A 13339-nucleotide genomic window follows, 5' to 3' on the forward strand; every position below is an offset into this window, starting at 1 on the left:
ACATCTTGAGAATGATTTGATTGGCGTTTTACGCCGTACTCAAGGCATCTTGAGATTGAATAAGCTTTAAGGGAAAATGCTGGGGGAATTATTAACAGGTAGATCTTCCCACCTGGACCCAAACACATCACATTTTTAATTTTATTTACAAGATTTGGGCTTTGGAAATATTGAAAACCATAAAAAATGCTCCGTAGAAAAAAATTTGTCTAACCTGTTCATATTTCATCACAGCCAAGTTTCGTAACGTTTCAGCGACTCGTGGGTGATGACTCCCAAAACTATCCTCGTAAATGTGAAGAGCTCGCTCATAGAGAGGTTCGGCTTCAGCATAATTGTTCTGAAAAAATACGAAAAGTAATTTACAGTATGATTTATTGTTACATAGAAGAATACTGTCACATTTGATGGAGCATGCTGGTGGAGTTAGTTCACCTTACTGTCACATCTGATGGAGCATGTTGGTGGAGTTAGTTCACCTCACTGTCACATCTGATGGAGCATGCTGGTGGAGTTAGTTCACCTCACTGTCACATCTGATGGAGCATGCTGGTGGAGTTAGTTCACTTCACTGTCACATCTGATGGAGCATGCTGGTGGAGTTAATTCACCTCATTTGTCATGTCCATGTCACATTTTATGAGGTGTGTTGTTTGTGCAAGTATCCAATTTCTAAGGGTATTGCTTTTGCAGGAGATCATTTTGATTTTTTTATTTGACTGGTCTTTTATGTATGTATGTATGCTTTGGGTTGTACACCATAGTTAACAATTTTTCAATCATATGACGACGAGGTGTAACTAAGGGTGTGTGTAAATATATTCTGTCGTCTTGTGGCAGGATGAGTCCATGCCACCAAAGTGCTGCCGCCACTGAAGTGTCATGCTGAAGACACCCCCCATGACGTCCCATCCAGTCACATTATACTGACATCGGGCCAACCGGATCTGTTTCCTTTCTCTAACCTATCACTGCTGAGCACAAAGCAAGGCAACAAACACTAAAGTGTTTTAAAGAGTTTAGTATGATCAGGGACAGTCTTTTAGGTTGTATTCATTAATGTTTTCACTTATATTAAATTACATTTTTGGCCAGAACTCCTCGAGTAAACCACCACTCTACTAGGCACATAAACCAGTGAATGAAAATGGGACAAACAAAATTTCTTACCTTTTGTAGAATATGACAAAAATGCACAAGGTGAGTGCAGCTAATGAAACACAACTTTGGTCACTTTCATTTGGCTAGGTGAATTTGATAGGTTGATATGACAAGTCACTATGATAAGGTGAATTTGATAAGACGCTATGACATGGTGAATTTGACAAGTCACTATGACAAGGTGAATTTGACAAGTCACTATGACAAGGTGAATTTGACAAGTCGCTATGACATGGTGAATTTGATAAGTCACTATGACAATCGATATGACAAGGTGAATTTGACAAGTCACTATGACAAGGTGAATTTGACTAGTCACTATGACAAGGTGAATTTGACAAGTCGCTATGACATGGTGAATTTGACAAGTCGCTATGACAAGGTGAATTTGACAAGTTGCTATGACATGGTGAATTTGATAAGTCACTATGACAAGGTGAATTTGATAAGTCACTATGACAATCACTATGACAAGGTGAATTTGACAAGTCACTATGACAAGGTGAATTTGACAAATCGCTATGACATGGTGAATTTGACAGGTCACTATGATAAGATGAATTTGATAAGTTGCTATGACAAGGTGAATTTGATAAGTCGCTACGACAAGGTGAATTTGATAAGTCGCTATGACATGGTGAATTTGATAAGTCACTATGACAATCGATATGACAAGGTGAATTTGACAAGTCACTATGACAAGGTGAATTTGACAAGTCTCTATGACATGGTGAATTTGACAAGTCGCTGCGCCAAGGTGAATTTGACAAGTCGCTATGACAAGGTGAATTTGACAAGTCGCTATGACAAGGTGAATTTGACAAGTCGCTACGACATGGTGAATTTGACAAGTCGCTATGACAAGGTGAATTTGCCAAGTCACTATGACATGGTGAATTTGACAAGTCGCTATGACAAGGTGAATTTGACAAGTCGCTATGATAAGGTGAATTTGACAAGTCGCTACAACATGGTGAATTTGACAAGTCGCTACGACATGGTGAATTTGACAGGTCACTATGATAAGATGAATTTGATAAGTTGCTATGACAAGGTGAATTTGATAAGTCGCTACGACAAGGTGAATTTGACAAGTCGCTATGACATGGTGAATTTGACAAGTCGCTATGATAAGGTGAATTTGATAAGTCGCTATGACATGGTGAATTTGATAAGTTGCTATGACATGGTGAATTTGACAAGTGGCTACGCCAAGGTGAATTTGACAAGTCGCTATGACAAGGTGAATTTGACAAGTCGCTACGCCAAGGTGAATTTGACAAGTCGCTATGACATGGTGATTTTGACAAGTCGCTACGACAAGGTGAATTTGACAAGTCGCTATGACAAGGTGAATCTGACAAGTCGCTACGACATGGTGAATTTGACAAGTCGCTATGACAAGGTGAATTTGACAAGTCGCTATGACATGGTGAATTTGATAAGTCGCTATGACAAGGTGAATTTGACAAGTCGCTATGATAAGGTGAATTTGACAAGTCGCTACGACATGGTGAATTTGACAAGTCGCTACGACATGGTGAATTTGACAAGTCACTACGACATGGTGAATTTGACAAGTCGCTATGACATGGTGAATTTGACAAGTCACTATGACAAGGTGAATTTGACAAGTCACTATGACAAAGTGAATTTGACAAGTCGCTATGATAAGGTGAATTTGACAAGCTGCTATGACAAGGTGAATTTGACAAGTCGCTATGACAAGTCGCTATAACAAATCCTGTGAAATCAGCTTAAAACCATATATAGTCATATGGGCTGATCAAATGTGGCAAAAGAAAAGCTCTAGCCGTATATGCACGCAAGGGTCCGAGCAGACCATGAACCAAAAAGAAGGGTGTGATGTGAAGAAAATTTACCTGTTGAGAAAACAGCACAGCTGGGTTAACGAGGACTGTAGCCACAGCAATGTGTTGACTGTCAAGGTGTGATTATAATGAGATCTTACCTGTTGAGAATACATCACAGCCAGGTTAACGAGAGCTCTAGCCACAGTAGGATGTTAACTATCAAAGCGTGATTATGAGAACTTACCTGTTGAGAATACAGCACTGCCAGGTTAACGAGGGCTGTAGCCACAGCTGGGTGTTGACTGCCAAAACACTTCTCCCTGATTTCAACTGCTTGTCTGTACAGCGGGATTGCCTCTGCCAGGTTACCCTGCACACAAACCAAAACAGAAATAGGTAGCAATGAAGTGATGTACATTGGTTTGCTTGCTATAGAATTTAACTCCTCTGATTCCTAAACCTTCTCGCATATGAAAGAACAACTTTCAGCTCAATTTACGCACCTTTTTCACCGGATTTTGAGGACAAAGCTACACCATTTGGATAGGCTGATTTCAGGGCTCAGCAAAAAATATAATTTTATCAGTCTACGACTAATGCCTCCAGAATGTGCTTAAATAAACACCTTGCAAACATGCGCTAAGGTTGAAGAATTACAGAACTTCCAATGTTATACAAGTCACCATGTCACCTCACGTCACTTCAAACGGTGGCCCCAAAATACCTATTATCACCCAAGTTACAGTGCTTCCTCAGTGAAGCCAGGACATCATGTCATCTCAAACGGTGGCACCAAAATACCCATTATCACCCAATTTACAGTGCTTCCTCAGTGAAGCCAGGATTATTCATGCACACAATGTCAAAGGCATCAAGCTTTGACATTTTTTTATCATTCCTGATGTGACAGTTACAGAAAAAATCTCCCTATTAAGGAAGCTGTGAACAAGGGATATTGGTCTTCTTTCAGAAATCAAGATAGAAGGCGGTAATTTCACTGTTTTAAGTGTAAACAGCTTTCAGTTACAGGTCCAGGTACTTATACCATACACCCCACCTCTTCTTCACAATGACACCCAACCGGCCATAGTGGAGGCAATCTCCCACGCTAAAATTACCGTGCCAAACTTTCAGCAGCCGATATTCCCAAAAGAGGGATGTTTTACAAAATTTACCAATACACATACACAGGCCTTGTCCTAAGCTATAATGCAGGGGAAAAGCAAACCCTTTCTTGACTCACCTGCTTCTTGTAGAGCATGGCCAGGTGTTTGATGATGGAGGCTACACTGGGGTGGTCTGGACTCAGGTACTGAAATACAGCAACAACATACAGTTACATGTCCATTTCTCAACATGTTTCAAATAACACAGAATCCTTTCAGTTTCTGAAAAATTTTTTAAATTCATTTAAACAGGAGAGGCATGTGGCAAGAAATGAACGGCAAGAAAAAGGACCCCTCCTGGCATTAAGCTGTTAAAGTCATATCCTTGATGAGGTGAAAAACTGTACTTCTATCAATGGAGATAAAAATAAATTTCAGCATATCAAATCTATGTAAAAATGTAGTTTTGCATTTCACACAGAGTAACATCTCAGTAAGTTAAAAAATGTAAAATGTCCTTATTCCATAATGATTTTTGCTTGGTTAACAGACACAATACTGAAGTTAGTGGTGAAGGACCTAAAATTTTGCCCCAAAAAGGGAATATTGTGCCACTAAATCATGGGCGAAACATAAGATCATTTACTGTGTGTTAAAATACAGATGAATCATCAAACACAAATGGTTGTGCGGATGGTCGTGGGTTTCCCCCACGCTCTGCCCGGTTTCCACCCACCATAATACTGGCCGCCGTCGTGTAAGTGAAATATTCTTGACTATGGCGTAAAACACCAATCAAATAAATAAATAAAACATTTATCGACCTAGGGTGAAGACTTTGGGGTCCAATGGACTTCAGTCCTGGCAAGTTACACTAGGGACTGTATTATTAGTTTAAGTATTCAGTGACTTGTGTACAAAATTTTAAACCATTGTATTGAGAAATAAGTGAGAAATGTAGTGTTTTACCACACCAATCAAATAAATAAATAAAAATAAATAACACAAATGGTTGTGAATTTTCAGACTGTATAACAAGACTGGCCCAGACCTGGTTACGGATGTGGAGTGCTCTCTCGTAGAGTGGTACGGCCTTGTCGTACTGTTTGCGGTCGTTGTAGAGAGCGGCGAGGTTGTTAAGGGACTGAGCCAGGTCTGGGTGTTCCTCTCCCAGGAGTACTTCACGGATCTCTAATGAACGCTTGAAGAAAGCTTCAGCAGAACTGAAACATAAGTCCATTCATGTACATATCATAGCAGTGACACTGCCCACAGACTCTGGCCACATTATGTTCTTCCCATTACTGTTCCTATATCACCTGTTAATCTTGATTTTCATTGGTATATTAGACAGTTTAAAATGTCCACGTACACTTGTAAAGCTCTAAAGTACACCACGCCCACTAGATAATCACATCGTGGGCTTAAATAATGTATAATCTGCACAGCTGACTTCGGGTGCCATCATTTTCTTTTGTAACGTTGTATTCCATGGCGGGTTATTATGACATCATACCACTATATCAGTGCTGTCATCAGTGAACAGCGTGACTTTTTGTATCTAAGCTTTGCATATGTATACACAAGAATTGCTTTGTGTGTGTTTAATATTGTGGGAACAAAATTTAAATCTGCATGATGAGAAGGGTATACAGGGATTTGAACCCTAAGTGTGTTATTTTAAGACCGAGCCCCTTTGCCACTTCGCAACACAAGGACAACTTATATTCTGGAATTATCACATACCATTTTCGAAATATTGGTATATTTAACACGATCGTCCTCACTAATTTAAAATTTTGACATTTACATGTAGCACCAATGTAAATCTGTACAAAGTAGGTTATAGAAATACCAAGTAGCACCATATACATACTCACTTCATGTAAATACTCTGCAACAACCCTTCGCTCAAGTAATGCAACACCTTCCGATACCCACCCAGTATTTTTTATTCGGTTGGTTTCGCTCTTTTAATTCAGAACACCTGCTGTTTTCATTCAGAACACCTGCTGTTTTCATTTAGAACACCTGTTGTTTTCATTCAGAACACCTGCTGTTTTCATTCAGAACACCTGTTGTTTTCATTCAGAACACCTGCTGTTTTCATTTAGAACACCTGTTGTTTTCATTCAGAACACCTGCTGTTTTCATTTAGAACACCTGCAGTTTTCATTCAGAACACCAGCTCTTTTCAATCAGAGCACCGGCTGTTTTCATTCAGAACACCGGTTGTTTTCATTTAGAACACCAGCTGTTTTCATTTAGAACACATGCAGATACACATTCCATGTTCTTCTACCAATTCTGACATTGACACAACACATTTCAGGATACAATGTACTCAATGTATGGTACTCTGTAGGTTCTAGCATTTCCACACCAGACTTCATCATACTCACTCTATGTTATTCTGTAGGTAATACAGCACTCCTAGCTCATTCAGGGTTCTCGCTAACTCTGGAGATTCAGGAACCATAGCCAACTCTTCCGTGTTTACTGCCTGACGTCTCAGCGGAGTTATTCCCCTTGAATGCCCCTAGTTAAAGAAGAGTGAGTTAGTGTTTGGGGTTTAACGTTGTGCTCAACAATTTTTCAGTCATATGACGACGAAGTAATCCGTAAGGTGTATGTAATGTACCTCCTTGTTGCAGGACGAATTTCCACCGCTCCTTTATCTAGTGGATGCTTCACTGAGACTACTTACCGAAGGCAAGTAAGCCTCCCCGCCCGCGCTATCCGGGCCGGAAGTTGAAGAAGAAATACACATGTATATAAGTTTAGACTGATTGACTGATTGAGAGGAGCGTAACGCTGTGGAACTGAACATTTCACTCAGACAACAGCAGTCTGCTTGACTACTTGACTTATTTGTTTGTGGCTTCATGCAATGCTCAGGAATTTTTTGCTTTATGTACAAGGGAAGTCAGTTCTTACTCCGAGCCACAAGTAGTGAGAGGTGGAGATGGCACAAATCCCCTGCCCAAGGGTAGGTTTGAACACATACCTCAGGTGCCTAGGGAAAGGCATTGCAGCAACCTGCGGATGGTCGTGGATTTCCGCCGGGCTCTGCTCGGTTTCCTAGGTGTGATGTGCGTCTTTGTCATTACTATTACCGTACCACTGTCCTATATGTACGATGTGTATCTTTGTTACACTGGGCGCAGGAGTGAATAAATGACTTGGTTTTGGACAGGTTTTAATCTGCAGAGAGAGTCTTAATCTGCACAGCATACTTGTGACAGGCAAGACATGTACGATGAACTTCACGAAAGACTACCAAAATGACCCACTAATACCCACTATTTATTGCCACCAACAGTTTAAACTAATCATGGAGAATAGATTCTCAAAGATTCCTTGTCCGAGGCTGAGAATGAACCAATATTTTAAATTCACTCCAGCATTGCAGGTAAAACATTTTTTTTTTAAACACACCACTGAATTTGAATTGTAAAAGTCTCACTGTCTATACATTTTACATTTTTAGAACATTTACTTATTTGGTTGATGCCTAATGCTGTACTCATGAATTTTTCATTTATACAAAGCCTTTAACAACTTGGCAATGAGCCAATATCATATTTGTGAAAGAATATATATTCTTTAAACATAGAGTGTTAAGCCAGGTACAAAGTGGGCAGATTTTTTTGCTTTCAGGGACAACTTAATCGCTGGTGAAATAAGCTGACTATACTCAAGGATAGTTGCAGACACACTAGGAAGATTTTTCCGTTGGTATTGGTCAGTAGCTTCTGTCATGTGACCTCGTAAATCATGTCACAAAAACAAAATATTACAGGTCAGCACAATTCCTTGTTGTTTGTTTGGCCAGCTCACTTGTCTTGATCGCCGAAATTTGCTGGAGTGGACGCACTAGGCAGACAGAGTGACATAGACAGCGTATTTCTTCACTAGTACCCGACATGTTTGATATCACTGAATTTCAGAGCAAACAAGATCGCCTGCAAAAGACACCAGTGCATCCACCATAGACATAATTCACAAACTATGCCTGTAGAGCAAAAAAATCCACGTAATACATGTATGTCCCTGGCTTTACGGTGTGTGACTTACTGATCCCACTCTTGGTGTTCTTGTTTTCTTTCGGATTGACATCGCTCTCTTCCTCAACGGTTCTGCGATGTCATGCCTAAGGTAAAATATTACAGACAAATAGTGAACAGCACTGTCATGCAAATGAGCATGTCACTAAGGCATTGAAACATTAATGACATTTTACACGTGATAGGATTCGCCGTGTTTATATGTCCTAGATATTAAAACATGATATTGGCATTACGGCCAATTTAGTGTCATGCAGTGTCCACTGACAAAATCACTTACTGAGGATCGTTGAATTAAATTTCAGTGGAATGTTGAAATCCTTAGATATTTCCTGAACACCACTGAAAATATTTGTTCGAAGAAATTTTTACCCGTGTTGCTATTTTGTCCCATACTTTTCCTATTTCTAGGAATCTCCTCATTTGCATGTACAGTAATCTGTGGAATCGTCATACCCAGAGAGTAAGCATCTGTGGCACTATATCTAAATCTGTATATACAGTTTATATTTTTAGCCCAATGAAATGAAAGTCTACTTGACTGATGCCTGCTAAACTTGTTCTCATTCAAACTGACTTACTAACATGGCAGACGCAACAAATACCTAGTGTTCTAATTGGATACGGTAATGTGGTATTTTAACTGGTACTTGCTGTCTCTCAGATTATCTCTGATGAACAGCGATTAACTGTACTCACTTGTCTTGTTTCTGGTAAAGCACCGCCAAGGCCTCCAGCTCTTTCGCCACCATCTGATGTTCACTGCTGTAAGCGTTCTCATAGATCTCCAGCGCCTGCTTGTATAATGCCTCTGCCGTGGAAAATTTCCCGCCTTGTGCGTGCAGCCCTGCTAGCTGGTGCAAGGATCGCGCCACTGCTGGGTGGTCAGGATCCAGGGCAGTCTCTCGCAGCTCAAGAGCACGCTGTAAAGCCGGCAGAGCCTATAGAAATACAGCAACAACAACAACAACATAAGGATGAGAAATACTTGGCAAGCCCTTTCAGGGGTGGTTTTCCAAAAACATGAAGGCGCATAATGCAAGTACACACATCCATGTATGTATCATGCCACTAGATTTATTTGTTTGATTGGTTTTTTTACGCCGTACTCAAGAATATTTCACTTACATACGATGGCGGCCAGCATTATTATGGGTGGAAATAGTGAAGTAATTCATGTTTTATAATGAAGTAAGTCTGGCTTTATAATGAAGTAAGCCTGGTTTTATAATGAAGCAAATCCTGTTTTATAATGAAGCAAACCTTGTTTCATAATGAAGTAAGCCTGGTTTTATAATGAAGTAAGCCTTGTTTTATAATAAAGTAAACCTCATTTTATAATGAGCAAATCCTGTTTTATAATGAAGCAAACCTTGTTTCATAATGAAGTAAGCCTGGTTTTATAATGAAGCAAACCTTGTTTTATAATGAAGTAAGCCTTGTTTTATAATGACAGATAAACAAGTGAGAGTATATAGCCGTACAAAAAAAAATCCAACAATGGGATAAAAATAAAACTGAAAATCACCTTTTAATTTTGTCCCACCTTAATATTTTTATATGATTTTTCTGGTTTTTCAAATCATGTGAATAAGCTTTCAACAAGAAAAAAATTCCACATTTTTTCATGCACCCTGACAGTGGAAAAAAGATTTATTCTGCCCATAAAACAACAATATAAACTTGTGTGTCCTAACCAACCATAAAACTGACAACCAACCACAGCACAAGCTTTCACTCACCTGAGTGAGAAGTGCCAAGTCTTTCAGAAATCTCCCCAGTGTCTCATTCATGTCTGCAATCCTGGGTAAAGTGACAATTCCATCAAACTGACCGACATCTGTAATAGACAAAATCTTGTTCAAAAAAGGTTACAATAAAAAAATAGTCAGCATCTGTACAACAATCACTAAAAACTATATCCACAACATTGTATGGATATATATATATATATATATATATATATATATATATATATATATATATATATATATATTAAATTTAAATTTTAAAATGAAGTCTCTATGATTGATGTCCACAAAATTTGTTCTCATTCAAACTTGCTTATTTGGCTGGCTAACCAGCCAAGTAAAATATTTAGATTTCTAACTGGATAATGTAACTGTATATTTAAACTGGTACATGTAGTTAAGATTGGTTAGATTATCACACGGTTACAGAAGAGCTTATTCTAAGCTTTAACAGTAGCTTTATCATCCTTGGCCACAGCGACAATATATAAACCAGTTCTAAAGTTCATGTAAGGGGGCTTGCATTTATCATTTCATTTCATTTCACTGGTGTTTTACGCCGTACGCCGTATTATGGTGGGTGGAAACCGGGCACAGCCTAGGGAAAACCCACGACCATCTGCAGATTGCTGACAAACCTTCCCTTGTACGGCCGGAGAGGAAGCCCGCATGAGCTGGACTTGAACTCACAGCGACCGCATTGGTGAGAGACTCCTGGGTCATAACGCTGCACTAGCGCGCTAACCAACTGAGCCACGGAGGCCCCCGCTTGTATTTATCAAATACATGTAACTTAAACCTTAAGTTAAAAACTGCTCAAGCGCGCAAAAAGCCAAACTCATATTGTGACTGGTACATTGTTCTGCAGTAAGAAATCAGTGAACAAAGTTTTAACTTCCTAGAGCAAAGCATTACAATTTTAGCTGTGTTAAGTCTTGAGAAGTTTGATTAATACGGGTCCACATGTAATTATTTACATTTTAACACTGGGAGTCAAAATTGCAAATAATTGTAAGTATTACACTACACCAAATCTAATCCCATCTGAATTTCCGCACCCAAAAATTAAGGACCATTTTGGAATTTTAAGCATTATCTTAAAAGTCAAATACAAATTTTTGATATTAGTACCAGGTGCAAAAACTTGAAATGAAATGATATGGCCGACATTGTGTGGATGTAATGCATGGCTTGTTCTCATGTATAACATGTCTAACAACGTATATGTCAGGTCAGTACTCACACTGTTCTGTTTTCTTGGTGAACTCCAAATACTGGTAAGCCATGGAGACTTTATCTGCATCAACAAACTGCCAGTAGCCCAGCAGCTCTGCACAGCGCCCCCTATTGAACACAAAAACAAGGGAAATAATTACATAAGTAAATGTAAGTGATAACTAAGACAGTGATGCCAAATTTGTTTCACTATGAAGGAAACAAAAAAACTTCCTCTTTTTTACTATTGGGAAAAACTGGGGTGTGTTTAGCCCTGTTTGGGGGTGGACAAGGAGTTGTTGTTCAGCTGTCTCTTGATAAATCTATGTCAGAGTGACCAATATTGCAATCCTGGGAGTCAAAGGGACTACATGAAGAAGGCTCTGATCATCAACAATGCTATTAATCAAAAAGTTGAACAGCCTTTCAATGTTTTCTCCTGATTGAATAACAAATGAACGCTCGCTTAATCAAATCATATAAACAGTTTACAAACATGAAATTCATTCCTTAATGAACGAATATGTTTAATGATGTTACAATGTACACTGAAACGTTGCAAAGAAATAAATCATAAGTTGTTATCCACATAGAAATTCTGAGAAGTTTACAAACAGATTAGATGACAAATGTACCTGGCGTAGAGTCTCTGGAAGACACACAGATTGAGAATGGCACGGTGTAACATCTCTTTGTTCCCAGTCTGCTTGATCAGTCTGGGAAGTTCATCTGCCACACGACATGTCACTTTCCCAGGCCTACAACGACAACAAACCAAGTGTGATAACTGCATGCATCACACAAACACATTCCAAACACAGCAGAAATATTCCTGAAATATTTGCCACGTTTGTTGGGCATATTAAAACTCGACTAACCTTCTAACAAGGGTAATGCTCTAATGTTTTTATTAGGATGAGTTTTTTGTTATTTTTCTCTCCAAGATCTGTTTTCAATCCATTTCTTTTTCATTCGTTACAATCAAAAAAAAAAAAAAAAAAAAAAAAAAGAACAACAGACTCCTCTACTGACCAGCCATATTTTTTGTTGTAGGGTCGGGTTAAGCCCATCAAGGATTTCATTTTAATAATGGCCCAGGTCAGGACTTTTGTTCAAAGTGCCCATGAAGACCATTACACACTTTTTGCAATTTATTCTAAAACTACAATCCATACAATAATTTAGCCCACATTGTATGCATGCTATTGTCCAAAGGAAGCCTACCGCATATTACCATATAAAATGTGTAGGTACGTATGCCTACGGTCTTATGTCGTACCAGATAAAGCATACAACACATGAATGTGTAAATTTGAATGAATGAATGAATGATTAACGGCACTTCGAAGGCCTGATTCTACTCACCATAGGAAACTAGAGAAATACTGTATGAGATCTTGAATGGCTTCTGAGCACTCTGCCTCATCGGCTTCTGTGAAGAGGATCTCCCGACATGCCTGGTAGGCCTCAGGGTGGGCAAATGTCAGCACACCTGAGCGCATTGTCATGATGAGCCGGTCCATTAGTGCGTCCTCCAGGGGTGCCAGGTAGTTCCACTGTAAGCCCGGAATCAAGTCCCGTAGCTCACGCTCACTGATCCCGTTTCGCGACAGTATGGCATACCTCAGAATCTGGACATGGAAATCGATAATAATAACCAAGTAATGGAATTATTTATTTGCTTATTTATTTGACACGGATTTGATGCTGTACTCAAGAATTAATTTTTTTTTTTTTTTGATTGATGTTCCGCAGGTTGCTGGAAGACCTTTCCACGTACGGCAGGAGAGGAAGTCAGCATGAGCTGGACTTGAACTCACAGCGAACGCATTAGTGAGTGGCTCCTGAGTCATTACGCTGCGCTAGCCAACTGAGATATATCATTTTTTTTATGTGTGCTCCCTTTTGACGCAGGTAGCAGAGTATGTATAGTCCAGAGCTGACATATCCTTGTAAAACAGCCAGTTCTCACCTTTTTGTGTATGGCTTTGTTGTCTGAGGTGGCAAACTCCTGCAGGATAACCTGAAGAACATTCTTGTACAGCGTCACCGTGTCCATGGCAGTGAGGATCTGATCCAGGATCTTACCCATCCTATCACGGTCGCCAAAACGACACCTGAAAATAAATGCAAACAGTCGATTGACTGACTGACAAAAGCTTCTACATGTATGTGTTCTTAAATGGCTTTACAAAAATACAGCTTCTTTAATGGCTTATTTTAAA

General features: G+C 39.3%; 1 protein-coding gene across 1 annotated transcript in view; it reads right to left on the reverse strand.

Moving 5' to 3' along the window:
- Window positions 1–13339, reverse strand: part of LOC135464411 (nephrocystin-3-like) — a 35011-nt gene that overhangs the window by 1049 nt on the left and 20623 nt on the right. Inside the window, 12 exon segments of the mRNA XM_064741838.1 lie at window positions 215–340; window positions 3220–3345; window positions 4219–4287; window positions 5133–5304; window positions 6484–6620; window positions 8159–8234; window positions 8848–9089; window positions 9891–9988; window positions 11143–11243; window positions 11750–11872; window positions 12480–12745; window positions 13087–13231. Coding sequence (XP_064597908.1) covers window positions 215–340; window positions 3220–3345; window positions 4219–4287; window positions 5133–5304; window positions 6484–6620; window positions 8159–8234; window positions 8848–9089; window positions 9891–9988; window positions 11143–11243; window positions 11750–11872; window positions 12480–12745; window positions 13087–13231 — 1681 coding nt within the window.

Source organism: Liolophura sinensis, chromosome 4 (assembly GCF_032854445.1).
Source record: "Liolophura sinensis isolate JHLJ2023 chromosome 4, CUHK_Ljap_v2, whole genome shotgun sequence".
Classification (NCBI taxonomy): domain Eukaryota; kingdom Metazoa; phylum Mollusca; class Polyplacophora; order Chitonida; family Chitonidae; genus Liolophura; species Liolophura sinensis.